This window comes from Lithobates pipiens, unplaced genomic scaffold (assembly GCF_037356315.1).
Source record: "Lithobates pipiens isolate NorthernLeopardFrog02 unplaced genomic scaffold, aLitPip1_a1.2 Scaffold_13, whole genome shotgun sequence".
Taxonomy (NCBI): domain Eukaryota; kingdom Metazoa; phylum Chordata; class Amphibia; order Anura; family Ranidae; genus Lithobates; species Lithobates pipiens.
The window spans coordinates 539,559,220-539,573,946 of record NW_027507718.1 but is presented as its reverse complement, the minus strand read 5'-3'; the positions used below and the strand labels follow the sequence as shown (position 1 = coordinate 539,573,946).

The 14,727-nt window shown below is 48.4% G+C and overlaps 1 protein-coding gene across 1 annotated transcript; it reads right to left on the bottom strand.

Annotated features, from left to right (window-relative positions):
• Window positions 1–1,610: 1,610 nt before the first annotated feature.
• LOC143976234 (beta-1,4-galactosyltransferase galt-1-like) lies at window positions 1,611–3,235 on the bottom strand. The gene has a single exon (XM_077478644.1). It carries the CDS (start codon window positions 3,216–3,218, stop codon window positions 1,935–1,937), a length of 1,284 nt encoding a protein of 427 aa, XP_077334770.1. The 5' UTR covers window positions 3,219–3,235; the 3' UTR covers window positions 1,611–1,934.
• Window positions 3,236–14,727: the final 11,492 nt, after the last annotated feature.

Sequence of the window (14,727 nt, the reverse complement as noted above, 5' to 3'; positions counted from 1 at the left end):
CGCGTCTCTTATGGTCCCCCGCTGTGTCTCTGGGAACTGTGTGTTTCCCAGAACACAACGGGGGGGGCGGGGCGTCTGCGGGCGTCTGCGGGGGTCTGCGGCGGTCTGGCCGGAAGTGGGTGCAGTTACCTGGATTATCCAGGTAACTGCACCCCCCTCCCCCCTGAAAGGTGCCGATTGTGGCACCGGAGGGGGGGAGGGATCAGATTAGCGGAACTTCCACTTTAGGGTGAAGAACCGCTTTAAGTTTCATATAACAGCTAAGCAGGAAGTAACTTAATTGTTTTACTTTGTGAAAGGACTCACCTACCCACAATGCCCACTAACCTACCCATGAACACTGAGTGGCTGAACTGCATGATGGGTAGGTAATAAAAGGCCCGGCATGGCCATTTTTCGCAGGGTCGTGTGGCCTGCCTACAGGGATCTGTGTGTGGGCGTCTGGAAGAGCCTACGTCGTGCGGAACGGAACAGCAACTGCCGAGAGTGCCTCATCACAGTGTGCGGGAGCAGCAGTGCGATCCAACCCGGAGGATCCAGAGCGCCCGACGGAGCCAGACGGAGGTCCTGGTCAGACTGCAGAGCGGTGCAGCGTGATGGAGCTGACTGAAAGCAGGATTGAGACCATCGGAGCGGAGGCTTCCATTTATCAAGGCACTGGTGTGGTGAGAGGGCTGTTGCCCAGAAGTTATATACTGCACTTCACACAATTAGACTAATCTCACAGCATTGCTGGGACCCGTGGTCCCTCGGACCAGTTAAGTCCAGTTGAATTACACTCATCAAGGCCTCGGAGCCTAACTTCATTAACAATTGACTGACATTGGGGGCATATTCTCAGGAAAGGAGTTCATGAGTTTATCGCACGATCAAAGTACTACTTTTCACTACAATACTGCTTGGGAATCCTATGGAATACAAATACTGCGGTATAAATGGCTAGCTGAAGAAAAGAAGACAAGAGACTATATTCTTTACTGTAAGGCCTTACAGTGTTGCCGTTATAGACCAAGAACTGCATTTCTCCACAGGGGGAGCTCTTGAGTAGTTACACTGCATTATATCATCTATGTAGCACTGTGTGGGATCTTATTGACTCAGCATTAGGCCCACTTGGAGACACGCCTGCAGGAGTTATCCAGGCAACCTTTGTGTGATAGCCATTTACAAATATTTGCTTCATTATTGTGTCAGAATTAATAAATATTTCAAACCTGTTCAAGAGCAAACTTATATTCTGGTTTAACACAATCTATTGTGAGGTTTGTTCATTCTCCAGACAGGTGTAGCAGTGTATACCAAGGTGACAACACAGGTAAAGTGCATGTAATCTATGATTCTTCCATTGTCTTTTGTGATTGGGTTTTCGCACCACCAACACTGTTACACAGCTGTGTCAAGTGGGTTGAGCCTAACCATTGGGGAGTGGGGAGAGCAGAGTACAGGCCCAATCAATTACCGGCAGCTCCTTCGGGGGGGGGGGGGTAAGTGCTACATATCTTTATAATATTGCTTTGAACCGCAATTCAATTTTTCCCGCACATGAGTATATGGCGGTCAGATGTGGATCACCTTGCTAAAATTACCACAAACACCCAACTTTTCTACCTGATCATTTATATTTTTAGTAATAAACCGCCCCTTCTTTGTTTAAGGAATAACTAATTCTTTAATTCCATCCATTTGTGATTTTTGATGATTGTGTTGTGCATATAAGTGTGAGTGTGTGTGCATGCGCAGCTGCATCCCCCAGTTATTAAACACGACAACGTTGTCTTTTTAATTTATTGGTGAGGTACATACCTGGTTTCCTTTGTCTCATCAAATTATTGTTGTGCGTCTTTTTCTACATAATAAAATAATACATTTAATGCAATATTAATTGACCATCTTGGGAGAACCCCCCATGTACAGGGTGAGGGGTGAGGCGGGGGCTATTCCCGAGGGTAAAGTTTCTGAATCACCTTATTTACATTGGGCACTAAGGACCGCTTGTATCTCATCAACCTATCATCATCTGGAGAAAGGTCCTTTACTGCGACACCGGTCTCGCTCCTACAGTGGAAGAGAAAGGCCGAATCTTGTCCAATATTCTGCCAATTCCTTCTTTGTTTTATAATTAAGTGGATGGAGGTCTGAAATATGTCTCGGGGATTCACAATCATTTTACGGTTATTGAGGTATAGCCACCTTACAGGGAGAGCGTGAGAGAGAATATTGACCCCGGGAACATGAGACCACATGTCAAATCCAGAGATGTTGACTGAAGCGGGGAAGACGTGATTCTCCATTTGGAAGGCACTTGTATCTGGGTGTTTATTCTGGAGATTCTCCATCAGTGATGACCAGTCCCAGTCCTTGACTGGAAGAATAATTTCATCAATGTCATTGAGGAGAACAAACTTACTTTTGTACATGTTCCTGTATAGACAATCATTTAGGGATGCAGTTTGTCCAAAATATCCAATCTCAGCGTTGAGTCCTTCAGAATATCGCCATTCTGTTGATGTCTGGAGATGGCGGTCTATTGGCCATGGCACCACCTCTAGAATTCCTTCATCAATGTAATGACGTAACACCTTATCTACATCCTGGGAACAGTTGGTGTTATAGATGGTGACTCTGGAGGCCCCCAGAATCTTGTACATCTCAATACTCTGGATCATCTGGAGGACATTGTTGTAGTTTCCAAACAAAGTAGAAATACAGACGGTGAAATTGGAGGAGATTGGCGGTGGTGGACGGTTCCTGACTTCAAACAGGATGCTCTGACTTGTATTTGTGGAGACAGTTGAAGAGAAAGACATATAAGTGTAATTACACCCGGAAGGTTCTGCACATAGGAGATCTGTTGTCCCATATGGGAACCCAAATCTGTCACTATGACGATCTATTTGTGCCTTCATGAAGACGCTCTGATTGGAGGAACAATGGAAGATACAGTAGAGTTCCTTCACAGATACATGGGTGATGGCGATGACCCGGACTGATTGGCCAACTCTAGGCTCATAATACGGGGAGATGATAAATGTTTGACTATCCAGAGCTGTAATGGTGTCTGTGGCAATGGGAAATTCCTGGAAATTCATCTTCACTGTGGCAATGGGAAGTTTCTGAGATCTCAGATGTTCAAGTTCTATATGGTAGGAGTAATAAAAGACAGAAACGCACACAAACACCGACATTGTGCAGAACACGTATCTTGAACACCTCCACATTCTGGGCCCATCAGGTGATCACAGCTGTAAGAAGATAAGCAAGAGAAAGAAAATACAAGTTCAGTGAGATCTGAACTCTATAACTCTAATGTAGAAGTGGAGGAATTGCTCAAATCAGTCTCTATACCAGAAGAACTTACACTCTAATATCCCGACCACAGTCACGTGAATATCATACTATATTATTTAAAATAGCTCTGACATATTCCGGAGAGTTGTACAGAGAACATTGACCCAGTCACATCGGTCTTTGGACCAGAAAAGCTCACAATCAAATAAAATGAAATAAAATGATGAGACCACACCATGCTTTTTGTAGTATAAATGGCCATAACGGCCTCTTTTAATAAAACAATAACTCCAATATAAAATTAAATATATAAAATATAAACATCAAGTGAAACAACTTGTTTCAACCCCAATCTGTTGGTCAATGACGGAGCCACCACCTTCCACCACATATATCACCAATACACTGCGGAACCTCCAGCTGTAACCGCTCGGAGACAACCCCCTTCCTGCAGGGCAACCATTCCAGTATTCCGTCAACCTTTTTGATGGAATACACCGGAGGGGCCCATACTACCGATGAGCCCCCCCCCCCACCCCTTTTACTAGATCTGTTCACTTTTACCGGCAAAGACCAACAGAAAAAACACAGCCAACCCCTAGCTGTCATGATGACCGTCTTCCCCCGTTCCTGAAAAAGAGTAAATACACACACACATCGACACCACCAACAACATAATAAATCAGGGAGGGAGGGTGGGAAAAGCTCCCTCCTCCTTTCTCTTCACCCCAGCACTCTGCCCCAATCCAGGCCCCGCCCCTGCTTAAATAATGCCACTCCCCCACCAGACTCCTCTCCTGCTGCCCCCTCCCCTCGCTCTCATAGCTCTCAAAAACTTAACCTTATAGGTGTCTCACTAGACACACTGTCATGACCGGCCCTGCACTATGCCTCTCTTCCTTCTCCACCATTCCAGGCCTCCAAGCTTAAGGCCACTACTCCATCTGTCTGGCCGCTGTGTCCTTCCACTACCCTTGGAGTTCCTGTCTCCACTATCAGAGGTGCTTGGACAGGAATTGTGCAAGAGTCCACCCTTGTCACTTTGGACCCCACAGTCAGGTATGTGTCACCCTCTCTCCACCACCAGGGTTGTTTGTATGGGAATTGTGAAAGCAGCCACCCTCATCATCTCGAGCTTCACTAACAGGTATGTGAGAGGGGAATACACTCAAATGTCTCCCCTCAGTCACACACTATTGATGCTCGCCCGCCGAGTGCACATCAATAATTTCATAGTATATCTATCATATAGTATATATATATCAATAGTTTGTTAAAGAGCGGGGTTTGGAAAGGCTACCGCTCCTTAAAAATGAATCAGTCATCAGTTGTCAGCAGGCTTCCCCACTGACATCTGAATGAAAAAAAATTGCTGAATTTTCCGGCAATAGAAAATGATTTAAAAAAAAATGCCATGGGGGTTCCCCCCCAATCCATAACAGGCCCTTTTGGTCTGGTATGGATTTTAAGAGGAACACCCACACAATTTTTTTTCTTTTAAATGGCGTGGGCCCCCCCCAAAATCCATACCAGACCCTTATCCAAGCACGCAGCCTGGCAGACCAAGAAAAGAGGGGGGACATGCGAGCGCCCCAAGCCCCCCACCCAACAATACCAGGTCTCATGCCCCTAACATGAGAGGGTGCTTTGGGCAACTTGTCCACATGTTGATGGGGAAAAGGGCCTCTTCCTGACAACCCTGGGTGGTGGTTGTGGAGGTCTGCAGGCAGAGGGCTTATCAGAATCTGGAAGGGGGCCCCCAGATCCCGCCCCCCCATGGGAATAGACCACCCAATGTTAATGAAGAGGTGGAGACTCAGCTCCTTGCACAGATGGAAAGGGGCAGCAAGGGCTGGGACAGTGATAGTGGGACCGGTGGACTATTGGCGCTCTTCGCCCGGTGGACATATGCGTTTACAGTGTGAAAGAACTTTGACCCATGATGACACATCCATCATGGGGTACAGGACAGCCAATTGAGACATTTCAGCACATGGACACTTGGACATTCCCCCTACCTTATAAATAGACCTGATCTGGGGGCCATTTTACATTCTGTCTTATGTCAGTGTAGGGACAGGACGCTGTGTGGAGCAGGGAGAGACTGTAGTGACACAAATCACTAGCTATTAGGTCCACAAAAGTCCTTTTAAGGACTGGTATAGGTGTAGTACAGTGTCAGGCTAGGAGCAGATAACAAGTAACAGTTCAGGTGTGCTGATTATACAAAGAGTTCAAAGCACATACCATGAGAAGGTCTAAGCAGAGCAGGTCAGCTGGGACTTGTAGTACACCGCTGCAGACGAAGGTAGATGATTGCTGCACCTTGTAGTTCACTGCTGTAGATGAGGATAGATGATTGCTGGACCTTGTAGTTCACTGCTGTAGATGAGGATATATGATTGCTGGACCTTGTAGTTCACTGCTGTAGATGAGGATATATGATTGCTGGACCTTGTGGTTCACTGCTGTAGATGAGGGTTCTAGTAGAATCAGGCAAAGCGTAGTCTAGGCAAGCTGGGTCATACACAGGTAGATCAGAATCCAAACGGTACCGAATCAGAAGCAAGCAAGGAGGGTCAAACACGAAAGACACAGAGCAAATATCAGCTGGATCAAACACAAGTGAACTCTAACATGATCACTGACTGAATGCTGATACAGGTGATTTAAAACGTGAGCTGGCCAATACACTGTTGTTTCCCAGACACAGGCTGTGTCAGGTGAGTTTTGCTGGGTCCTAAAGGGATTCTAGTACTGACAGTACCCCCCCCCCCTTTCTCGAGCGGTTGCTCCTGCACCCCCAGGCTTACTTGGATAACGGAGATGGAACTTCTTCTTAAGTCGATCAGCATGAAGATCACGAGCTGGTACCCAAGATCGATCCTCTGGGCCAAACCCTTTCCAATGAACGAGATATTGTAAGGAATTGCGCACTCGTCTGGAATCAAGAATAAATGTCACTTCATATTCTTGACTGTCCAACACATCCACAGGTTCTGGTTCATTTACTAGGAGGCTGGAAAGACATGTACGGAGCTGTATTAAAAAGGAAGCGCAGGACATACATGACAGGGTGCAAGGGAATGACTGGGCTAAGGAAAAGCAGCGTGGGGGTGGTTTCTAGGATGCAGGCGTACTTACCCCATTGGTGGATGGTCACAAGGGGGGGAGGAGTGTGGTTCCTTCTTCCATGTGCCAGGGTGGGGCAAGTCAGCAGTTGGGGGTCAGCAAGCGAGGAGAGACGTTCCCACCCGCCCTCCCTAATAATAGATAGTGGTTTGGTTGATAGTGTTGTCGTCACGGGGTGTGGCGTTGGGTCCTTGGCGACTGCTATATATATATATGAAAATATATATGTAGAAATGCATGGGTCATTTGAAAATGGTTGGGACCCATGCCAGAGATGGAGTCATTGTGTTTGGGCTGGTGTCAGTCCAGATTAATGGCTAACATGTGTTGGGGGGTCTGTGGTCAGTTAGTCCTCGAGGCAAGTTTGGCGGCTGGGGACAGATGCTGACGAAGAGGGGATCACAGGCTCAAAATAATAAGGGGTCGTCAGGGACCAGCCAAATAAGCACTTAGGGTCTTTTGGGTAACTGGAAGTTGTTACAAGTTTTGGTATTATTAAAATATTTAAAATAAAGTTTAGTTTTTTATTGTTATTTAAATAAAGGCCGTTGAGGCCATTTTCATCCAAGCAGGTGTCCGAGTATTTATTTTAAGGTTAATAGTTAAGGTTTACATGTATTGTTGGGGAAGTAAGTTATCTGGCTACCCTAGTCATGAACAGGTTTCAACAATGAAACATGAAAGACGTTTGGAATGCGCATGGATGGGGAAAGTTTTAATCTGTAGGACACAGGATTAACAATCTCCGAGATTTCATAAGGCCCGATGAATTTTGGGCCAAGCTTTTTAGATGGAACATGCAGGGACAGATTCCGAGATGATAACCACACTTTGTCACCAACTTTATATCCTGGTGCCTTTGAGCGCTTCTTGTCAGCAGTTTTCCTAAAAGCCTGCACAGAGCGAGAAATAGCACGATTTACATCGGACCAGATTTTGGAGAAATGTTCAATCGTGGTGTTGGCATCTGGAACATCAGAGGAAGATCAAAAGTAGCACACACGAGGATGCAACCCGTAAACACAAAAGAAAGGAGAGGTCCCTGTAGATGTGCTGGCACAATTATTAAAGGCAAACTCTGCCCATGGAAGGATGTTGACCCACTCCACCTCATCTTTGGCCATCAGACAATGTACCATCTTCTCTAGAGTCCGATTAGTTCTTTCTGTTTGGCCATTTGTCTCAGGATGATATGCTGAAGAATATGATAATTTAATCCCCATCTGAGAGCAAAGGGGCTTCCAAAACTGGGCTATAAACTGAGAGCCACGGTCAGAGACAATGTTAACTGGTGCCCCATGGAGCCTGAAAATATGCTTAATGAATAAAGATGCCAGTTCTTTAGCAGATGGAAGCTTCGGAAGCGGAACAAAGTGGGCCTTCTTACTGAACCTGTCTACCACCACCCAGATCGTGGAACATCCCTGGGACAGAGGCAAGTCTGTGATAAAGTCCATAGATAAATGTCTATTTTTGTCTTCTCATGACATTCTGTACCAAGATACCATATATGTCATACTCAAATTGGCTACATCAGAAACTTATTACTAACTCAGCTTTAGATGAGGATATGTTTCACTGAACACTTGATCAAGGTCATTCACATATACTATTTATTATGATTAATCATAAAACCAAATATGTTTTGCAAGCTTGCTATAAATATATTATAATACCTATAAATGCAGAATTATGAATTTGGAATAATATTCTAACACTGCTCGTTTCGGCAGCTGTCTTTTATCAGTGTAGGGACTGAAGGACAGTCTGCTAATCACTAGCTACTAGGTCCACAAAGGTCCTTTTGAGGACTGGTATAGGTGTACTATTTGGTGTGCAGCATATAGGGGTGTAATACACGTATAAAATACTTGCACATATAGAAAGCATAGTATAGTGCATTTCCACTGTGCAGCATTGTGACTGCTGAGCGGTTCTGCAGCGATACTACAAAGAGTGACAAACGCAATAAAAAAAAAAAGTATTATAACTGGTGTAATAGACCAGTGGCCCCCAAAAACGACAGATTGAAACGGGGTGTTATATACCTTCTTCCACATACATACTGCACTTCTCTAGAGACTTTTGTCACAGGGTCATTTAAAAAATGACAGGCAGAGGAAGAGGCAGGCCCTTCCGCAGGGGTGGTAGGGGTAGGGCAGGAGCAACAGACTTGAGCCAAAGTGGCAAATTGCAGAAGGTGCGTGCGATTACATCAAAAGATGCACCAGACTTGGTTGAGTGGCTCACTCAGCCTTACTCTTCTGCACCCTCCTCATCCTTTCGATCTGCACCCTCTTCTTCACTCTCTGCTGTGTGCACCTCCAAAGACACTACCACCAACAACACCACCACCACCACCACCACATACCTTCCGCTTGAGTCACAGTAATGATTTTCCGATCCATATCAAGACATTTCTGATGTGCAGCCACTCTTGGTATTGGATCAGGAAGAGGAGGTAGCAACAACCGCCACTCAGCAGTCTGACGACAGTACTCACATTAACCCAAGGAGGAGGTTTGTCCCCGGTGTTGCTGACTACTCCGAGATCTCTACTTATAGCGGTGGGGAAGGTGACGTCGATGATGACGTGTCTAGTGATGTCACGTGGGTGCCCACAAGAGAGGAAGAGGAGAGGAGTTCAGAGGGAGATATGGATCAGCAGATAGGGAGGAGAAGCAGGAAGAACTTACATTGCACAGGAGGGACAAAGCAGATCGCTAATGCATCAGGAGCGAGTCATCGACCATGTACGGTCACATCTGGCACTCCCCGAACGACGGCACATGGCTCCGCAGTGTGGGCTTTTTTTAATGTGTCCGCTGCTGACAATAGTGTTGCCATCTGCAATCTTTGCAGTCAACGCATAAGTCGCGGTAAGCCCAACACTTACCTAGGGACGACCGCCTTAAGAAGGCACATGAGCTGCCATCCCCAAGCCCAGTGGGAGCAACGGAACACACAAAGCCACACTCCAGGCTCTCGCCGTCCAGCCTCGTCTTCTACTTCTCATTCTCCTCTCTCCTCACAATTGTCCTCCACTCCACCTTCCCTTTATGCTTTCCTCACGTTTTTCTGCAAAAAGGCAGGCTTCCGTGGGCCAAATGTTTGAGCGTAAAAAAATGATGACGCCGGATAACCTTCTTGCCCAACGGTTGACGGCTGGCTTGTCAGAATTGATAGCCCGCCAACTACTGCCATATAAACTGGTGGACTCGGAGGCCTTTTGAAAATTTGTGGCCATTGGAACACCACAATGGAAGGTCCCAGGAAGGAAGTATTTCTCACAGAAGGGCATCCCAGAGCTATATGGCCATGTTCAGCGGCAAATGAATGTATCTCTGGCACACAGTGTCGGTGCCAAGATACATCTGACCACAGACACGTGGTCTAGCAAACACGGGCAGGGAAGGTATATCATTTTTACTGCCCACTGGGTGAACCTTCTGACGGCCATCAAGCATGTAACCCGTGGCACCCGTGTAGATTTAGTTTTACTGCCACGGATTGCATGCAGGCCTGGCTCTTCTTCTCCTCCTACTCCAACGTCCTTCCTCTCCTCCTCGGCTGACTCCTTCTTTTCTGCTGCTATTGTCTCTTCCGCTGCGTCGCCCAAGCTCCCCAGAACCTATTCGACATGCCAGGTGAGACGTTGCCATGCCGTGCTGTGTCTGTTGTGCCTGGAAGCCAAGAGCCACACTGGCCCGGCACTCCTTTCAGCTTTGTATTCACAGGCAGATCAGTGGCTAACACCGCTCAATTTGACAGTTGGTAAAGTGGTGTGTGACAACGGTGCCAATCTGCTTAGCGCATTGAAACAGGGCAAAATCACGCACGTGCCATGCATGGCACACGTCTTAAACTTGGTCGTAAAGCGATTCGTTGTCAAATACCCTGGGGTCCAGGACATCTTGCGCAGGCAAGGAAAATCTCTGCTCATTTCCGAAGATCTTACATGGTCATGGCTCGCCTTGCTGACATTCAGTGGCCACACAATCTGCCAGTTAGACGTCTTATTTGCGATTGCCCGACACGATGGAACTCAACCTTCTATATGCTTGATAGGCTGCTCCAGCAGAAACGTGCAGTTAACGACTACCTGTACGAACTCTGCGGCAGAACAGGTTCTGGGGAGCTTGGTTTTTTTTCACCGCACCAGTGGCTGCTCATGCGCGACGCATGCAGACTTCTGGGGCCATTTGATGAGATCACCAAACTGGTCAGTCGCAGCCATGGCGCCATCAGTGACATGGTACCTTATGCCTTCTTTATGGAGCGTGGATTGCGTCGTGTCATTGATCAAGCCGTGGAGGAGCAGGAGCAGGAAGATGAGGAAGTCGCAATGCTGGATTAATTCCCAGGGGGGCTACTCTATCTGAGACAAGTCAACAACAGGAGTCTGAAGAGGAGTCAGAAGAGGATGGTGCCAGGGCGGATGAGGAGGAGCAAGAAGAGCATGCTTTAAACCTTTCTGGGATCCCTGTAATTGTGCGTGGATGGGGAGAGGAGAACAAGGAGGACGACATTATCCTGGATAATGAGCAGGAGCCAGTCCACCACACCACTTCCAGTTTAGTGCAAATGGGGGCCTTCATGCTCCAGTGTTTTAACAGGGACCCCCATATAAAAAGCATAAAGGTCAAGGACCAGTACTGGGTAGCAACGTACTTAGACCCCCGGTACAAACACAAAATGGCGGAAATGTTACCACCATCACAGAGGGCTGTCAGAATGGAGCACTTCCAGACCTTGCTTCGAGAAATGCTGCATTCTGCTTTTGCGTGCACTGGCAGAGGAGGAATTCCCACTCCCAGAGAAATAGTTGTAGGTACCAATCTAACAGCGTCTGCAAGAAGAGGGCAGTTTGAAGATGTGTTGGTGACTTCTGATATGAGGTCATTCTTTCAGCCGACCCATCGACAGGTGTCATCCGGATCCAGCATCAGGGAATGCCTAGACCGCCAGGTGTCCGACTACATCGGGTTAACGGCCGATGTGGACGCTCTGAGGAGTGATGAACCCCTGGACTACTGGGTGGGCAGGCTTGACCTCTGGCCAGAGCTTGCCCAATTTGCAATGGAACTGTTGGCTTGCCCCTTGTCCAGTGTCCTGTCCGAAAGGACGTTCAGCGCAGCAGGGGGGATCGTGACCGATAAGCGTACTCGCCTAGCTCACGACAGTGTTAACTACCTCACATTTATAAAAATGAATGAGGCATGGATCTCGGAGGAATTCAACACATGTGAACAGTAGACCATGTGTATGCATAACTCTATAAACGATTTATATAATCAAGCACACGGACCTTTTTTCTACTTTTGGCTCACTTCCTTGTACAAAAAAAGCACACCGTACTATATGCCCGTACCCTCCTGTTTGAAGAGGTTGAGCAGTGTCATATTTTTGGGTCCCGCAGCGAGTTGCTGGTATCAGTGCTGCTGTCAGTGCTCTCTATCTCATTGCTGGTGTCAGTGCTATCTCTCTATCACGGTGCTGGTGTGGTGTCAGTGCTCTCTATCTCAGTGCTGGTGTGGTCTCAGTGCCCTCTATCTCGGTGCTGGTGTGGTGTCAGTGCTCTCTATCCTGGTGCTGGTGTCAGTGCTCTCTATCAGGGTGCTGGTATCAGTGCTCTCTCTTTATCAAGGTGCTGGTGTGGTGTCAGTGCTCTCTGTCTCAGTGCTGGGGGGTATCAGTGCTCTCTATCTTGGTGCTGGTGTGGTCTCAGTGCTCTCTATCATGGTGCTGGTGTCAGTGCTCTCTATCACGGTGCTGGTGTGGTGTCAGTGCTCTCTATCTCGGTGCTGGTGTGGTCTCAGTGCTCTCTATCACGGTGCTGGTGTCAGTGCTCTCTATCACGGTGCTGGTGTCAGTGCTCTCTGTCTTGGTGCTGGTGTCAGTGCTCTCTATCTCGGTGCTGGTGTCAGCGCTCTCTATCACGGTGCTGGTGTCAGTGCTCTCTATCACGGTGCTGGTGTCAGTGCTCTCTATCTCGTTGCCGGTGTCAGTTCTCAGTCTCTATCGCGGTGCTGGTGTCAGTGTTCTATCTCACAGTGCTGGTGTGGTGTCAGTGCTCTCTATCACGGTGCTGGTGTCAGTGCACTCTATCACGGTGCTGGTGTCAGTGCTCTCTATCTCGGTGCTGGTGTCAGCGCTCTCTATCACGGTGCTGGTGTCAGTGCTCTCTATCACGGTGCTGGTGTCAGTGCTCTCTATCTCGTTGCCGGTGTCAGTTCTCAGTCTCTATCGCGGTGCTGGTGTCAGTGTTCTATCTCACAGTGCTGGTGTGGTGTCAGTGCTCTCTATCACGGTGCTGGTGTCAGTGCACTCTATCACGGTGCTGGTGTCAGTGCACTCTATCACGGTGCTGGTGTCAGTGCACTCTATCACTGTGCTGGTGTCAGTGCACTCTATCACAGTGCTGGTGTGGTGTCTGTGCTCTCTATCATGGTGCTGGTGTCAGTGCTCTCTATCACGGTTCTGGTGTCAGTGCTCTCTATCTCAGTGCTGGTGTGGTCTCAGTGCTCTCTATCTCGGTGCTGGTGTGGTGTCAGTGCTCTCTATCACGGTGGTGGTGTCAGTGCTCTCTCTCACGGTGCTGGTGTGGTGTCAGTGCTCTCTATCTCAGTGCTCATGTGGTCTCAGTGCTCTCTATCTCGGTGCTGGTGTGGTGTCAGTGCTCTCTATCATGGTGCTGGTGTCAGTGCTCTCTCTCACGGTGCTGGTGTGGTGTCAGTGCTCTCTATCACGGTGCTGGTGTCAGTGCACTCTATCACGGTGCTGGTGTCAGTGCACTCTATCACGGTGCTGGTGTCAGTGCACTATATCACGGTGCTGGTGTGGTGTCAGTTCTCTCTATCTCGGTGCTGGTGTGGTGTCTGTGCTCTCTATCATGGTGCTGGTGTCAGTGCTCTCTATCACGGTTCTGGTGTCAGTGCTCTCTATCTCAGTGCTGGTGTGGTCTCAGTGCTCTCTATCACGGTGCTGGTGTCAGTGCTCTCTCTCACGGTGCTGGTGTGGTGTCAGGGCTCTCTATCTCAGTGCTCATGTGGTCTCGGTGCTCTCTATCTCGGTGCTGGTGTGGTGTCAGTGCTCTCTATCTTGGTGCTGATGTCAGTGCTCTTTATCACGGTGCTGGTGTGGTGTCAGTGCTCTCTGTCTCAGTGCTGGTGTTGTCTCAGTGCTCTCTAACTTGGTGCTGGTGTGGTCTCAGTGCTCTCTATCATGGTGCTGGTATCAGTGCTCTCTATCACGGTGCTGGTGTGGTGTCAGTGCTCTCTATCTCGGTGCTGGTGTGGTCTCAGTGCTCTCTATCATGGTGCTGGTGTCAGTGCTCTCTATCTCGGTGCTGGTGTGGTGTCAGTGCTCTCTATCTCGGTGTTGGTGTGGTCTCAGTGCTCTCTATCATGGTGCTGGTGTCAGTGCTCTCTATCACGGTGCTGGTGTGGTGTCAGTGCTCTCTATCTCGGTGCTGGTGTGGTCTCAGTGCTCTCTATCACGGTGCTGGTGTCAGTGCTCTCTATCACGGTGCTGGTGTCAGTGCACTCTATCACGGTGCTGGTGTCAGTGCACTCTATCACGGTGCTGGTGTCAGTGCACTCTATCACGGTGCTGGTGTCAGTGCACTCTATCACGGTGCTGGTGTGGTGTCTGTGCTCTCTATCATGGTGCTGGTGTCAGTGCTCTCTATCACGGTTCTGGTGTCAGTGCTCTCTATCTCAGTGCTGGTGTGGTCTCAGTGCTCTCTATCTCGGTGCTGGTGTGGTGTCAGTGCTCTCTATCACGGTGCTGGTGTCAGTGCTCTCTCTCACGGTGCTGGTGTGGTGTCAGTGCTCTCTATCTCAGTGCTCATGTGGTCTCAGTGCTCTCTATCTCGGTGCTGGTGTGGTGTCAGTGCTCTCTATCATGGTGCTGGTGTCAGTGCTCTCTCTCACGGTGCTGGTGTGGTGTCAGTGCTCTCTATCACGGTGCTGGTGTCAGTGCACTCTATCACGGTGCTGGTGTCAGTGCACTCTATCACGGTGCTGGTGTCAGTGCACTATATCACGGTGCTGGTGTGGTGTCAGTTCTCTCTATCTCGGTGCTGGTGTGGTGTCTGTGCTCTCTATCATGGTGCTGGTGTCAGTGCTCTCTATCACGGTTCTGGTGTCAGTGCTCTCTATCTCAGTGCTGGTGTTGTCTCAGTGCTCTCTATCTCGGTGCTGGTGTCAGTGCTCTCTCTCACGGTGCTGGTGTGGTGTCAGGGCTCTCTATCTCAGTGCTCATGTGGTCTCAGTGCTCTCTATCTCGGTGCTGGTGTGGTGTCAG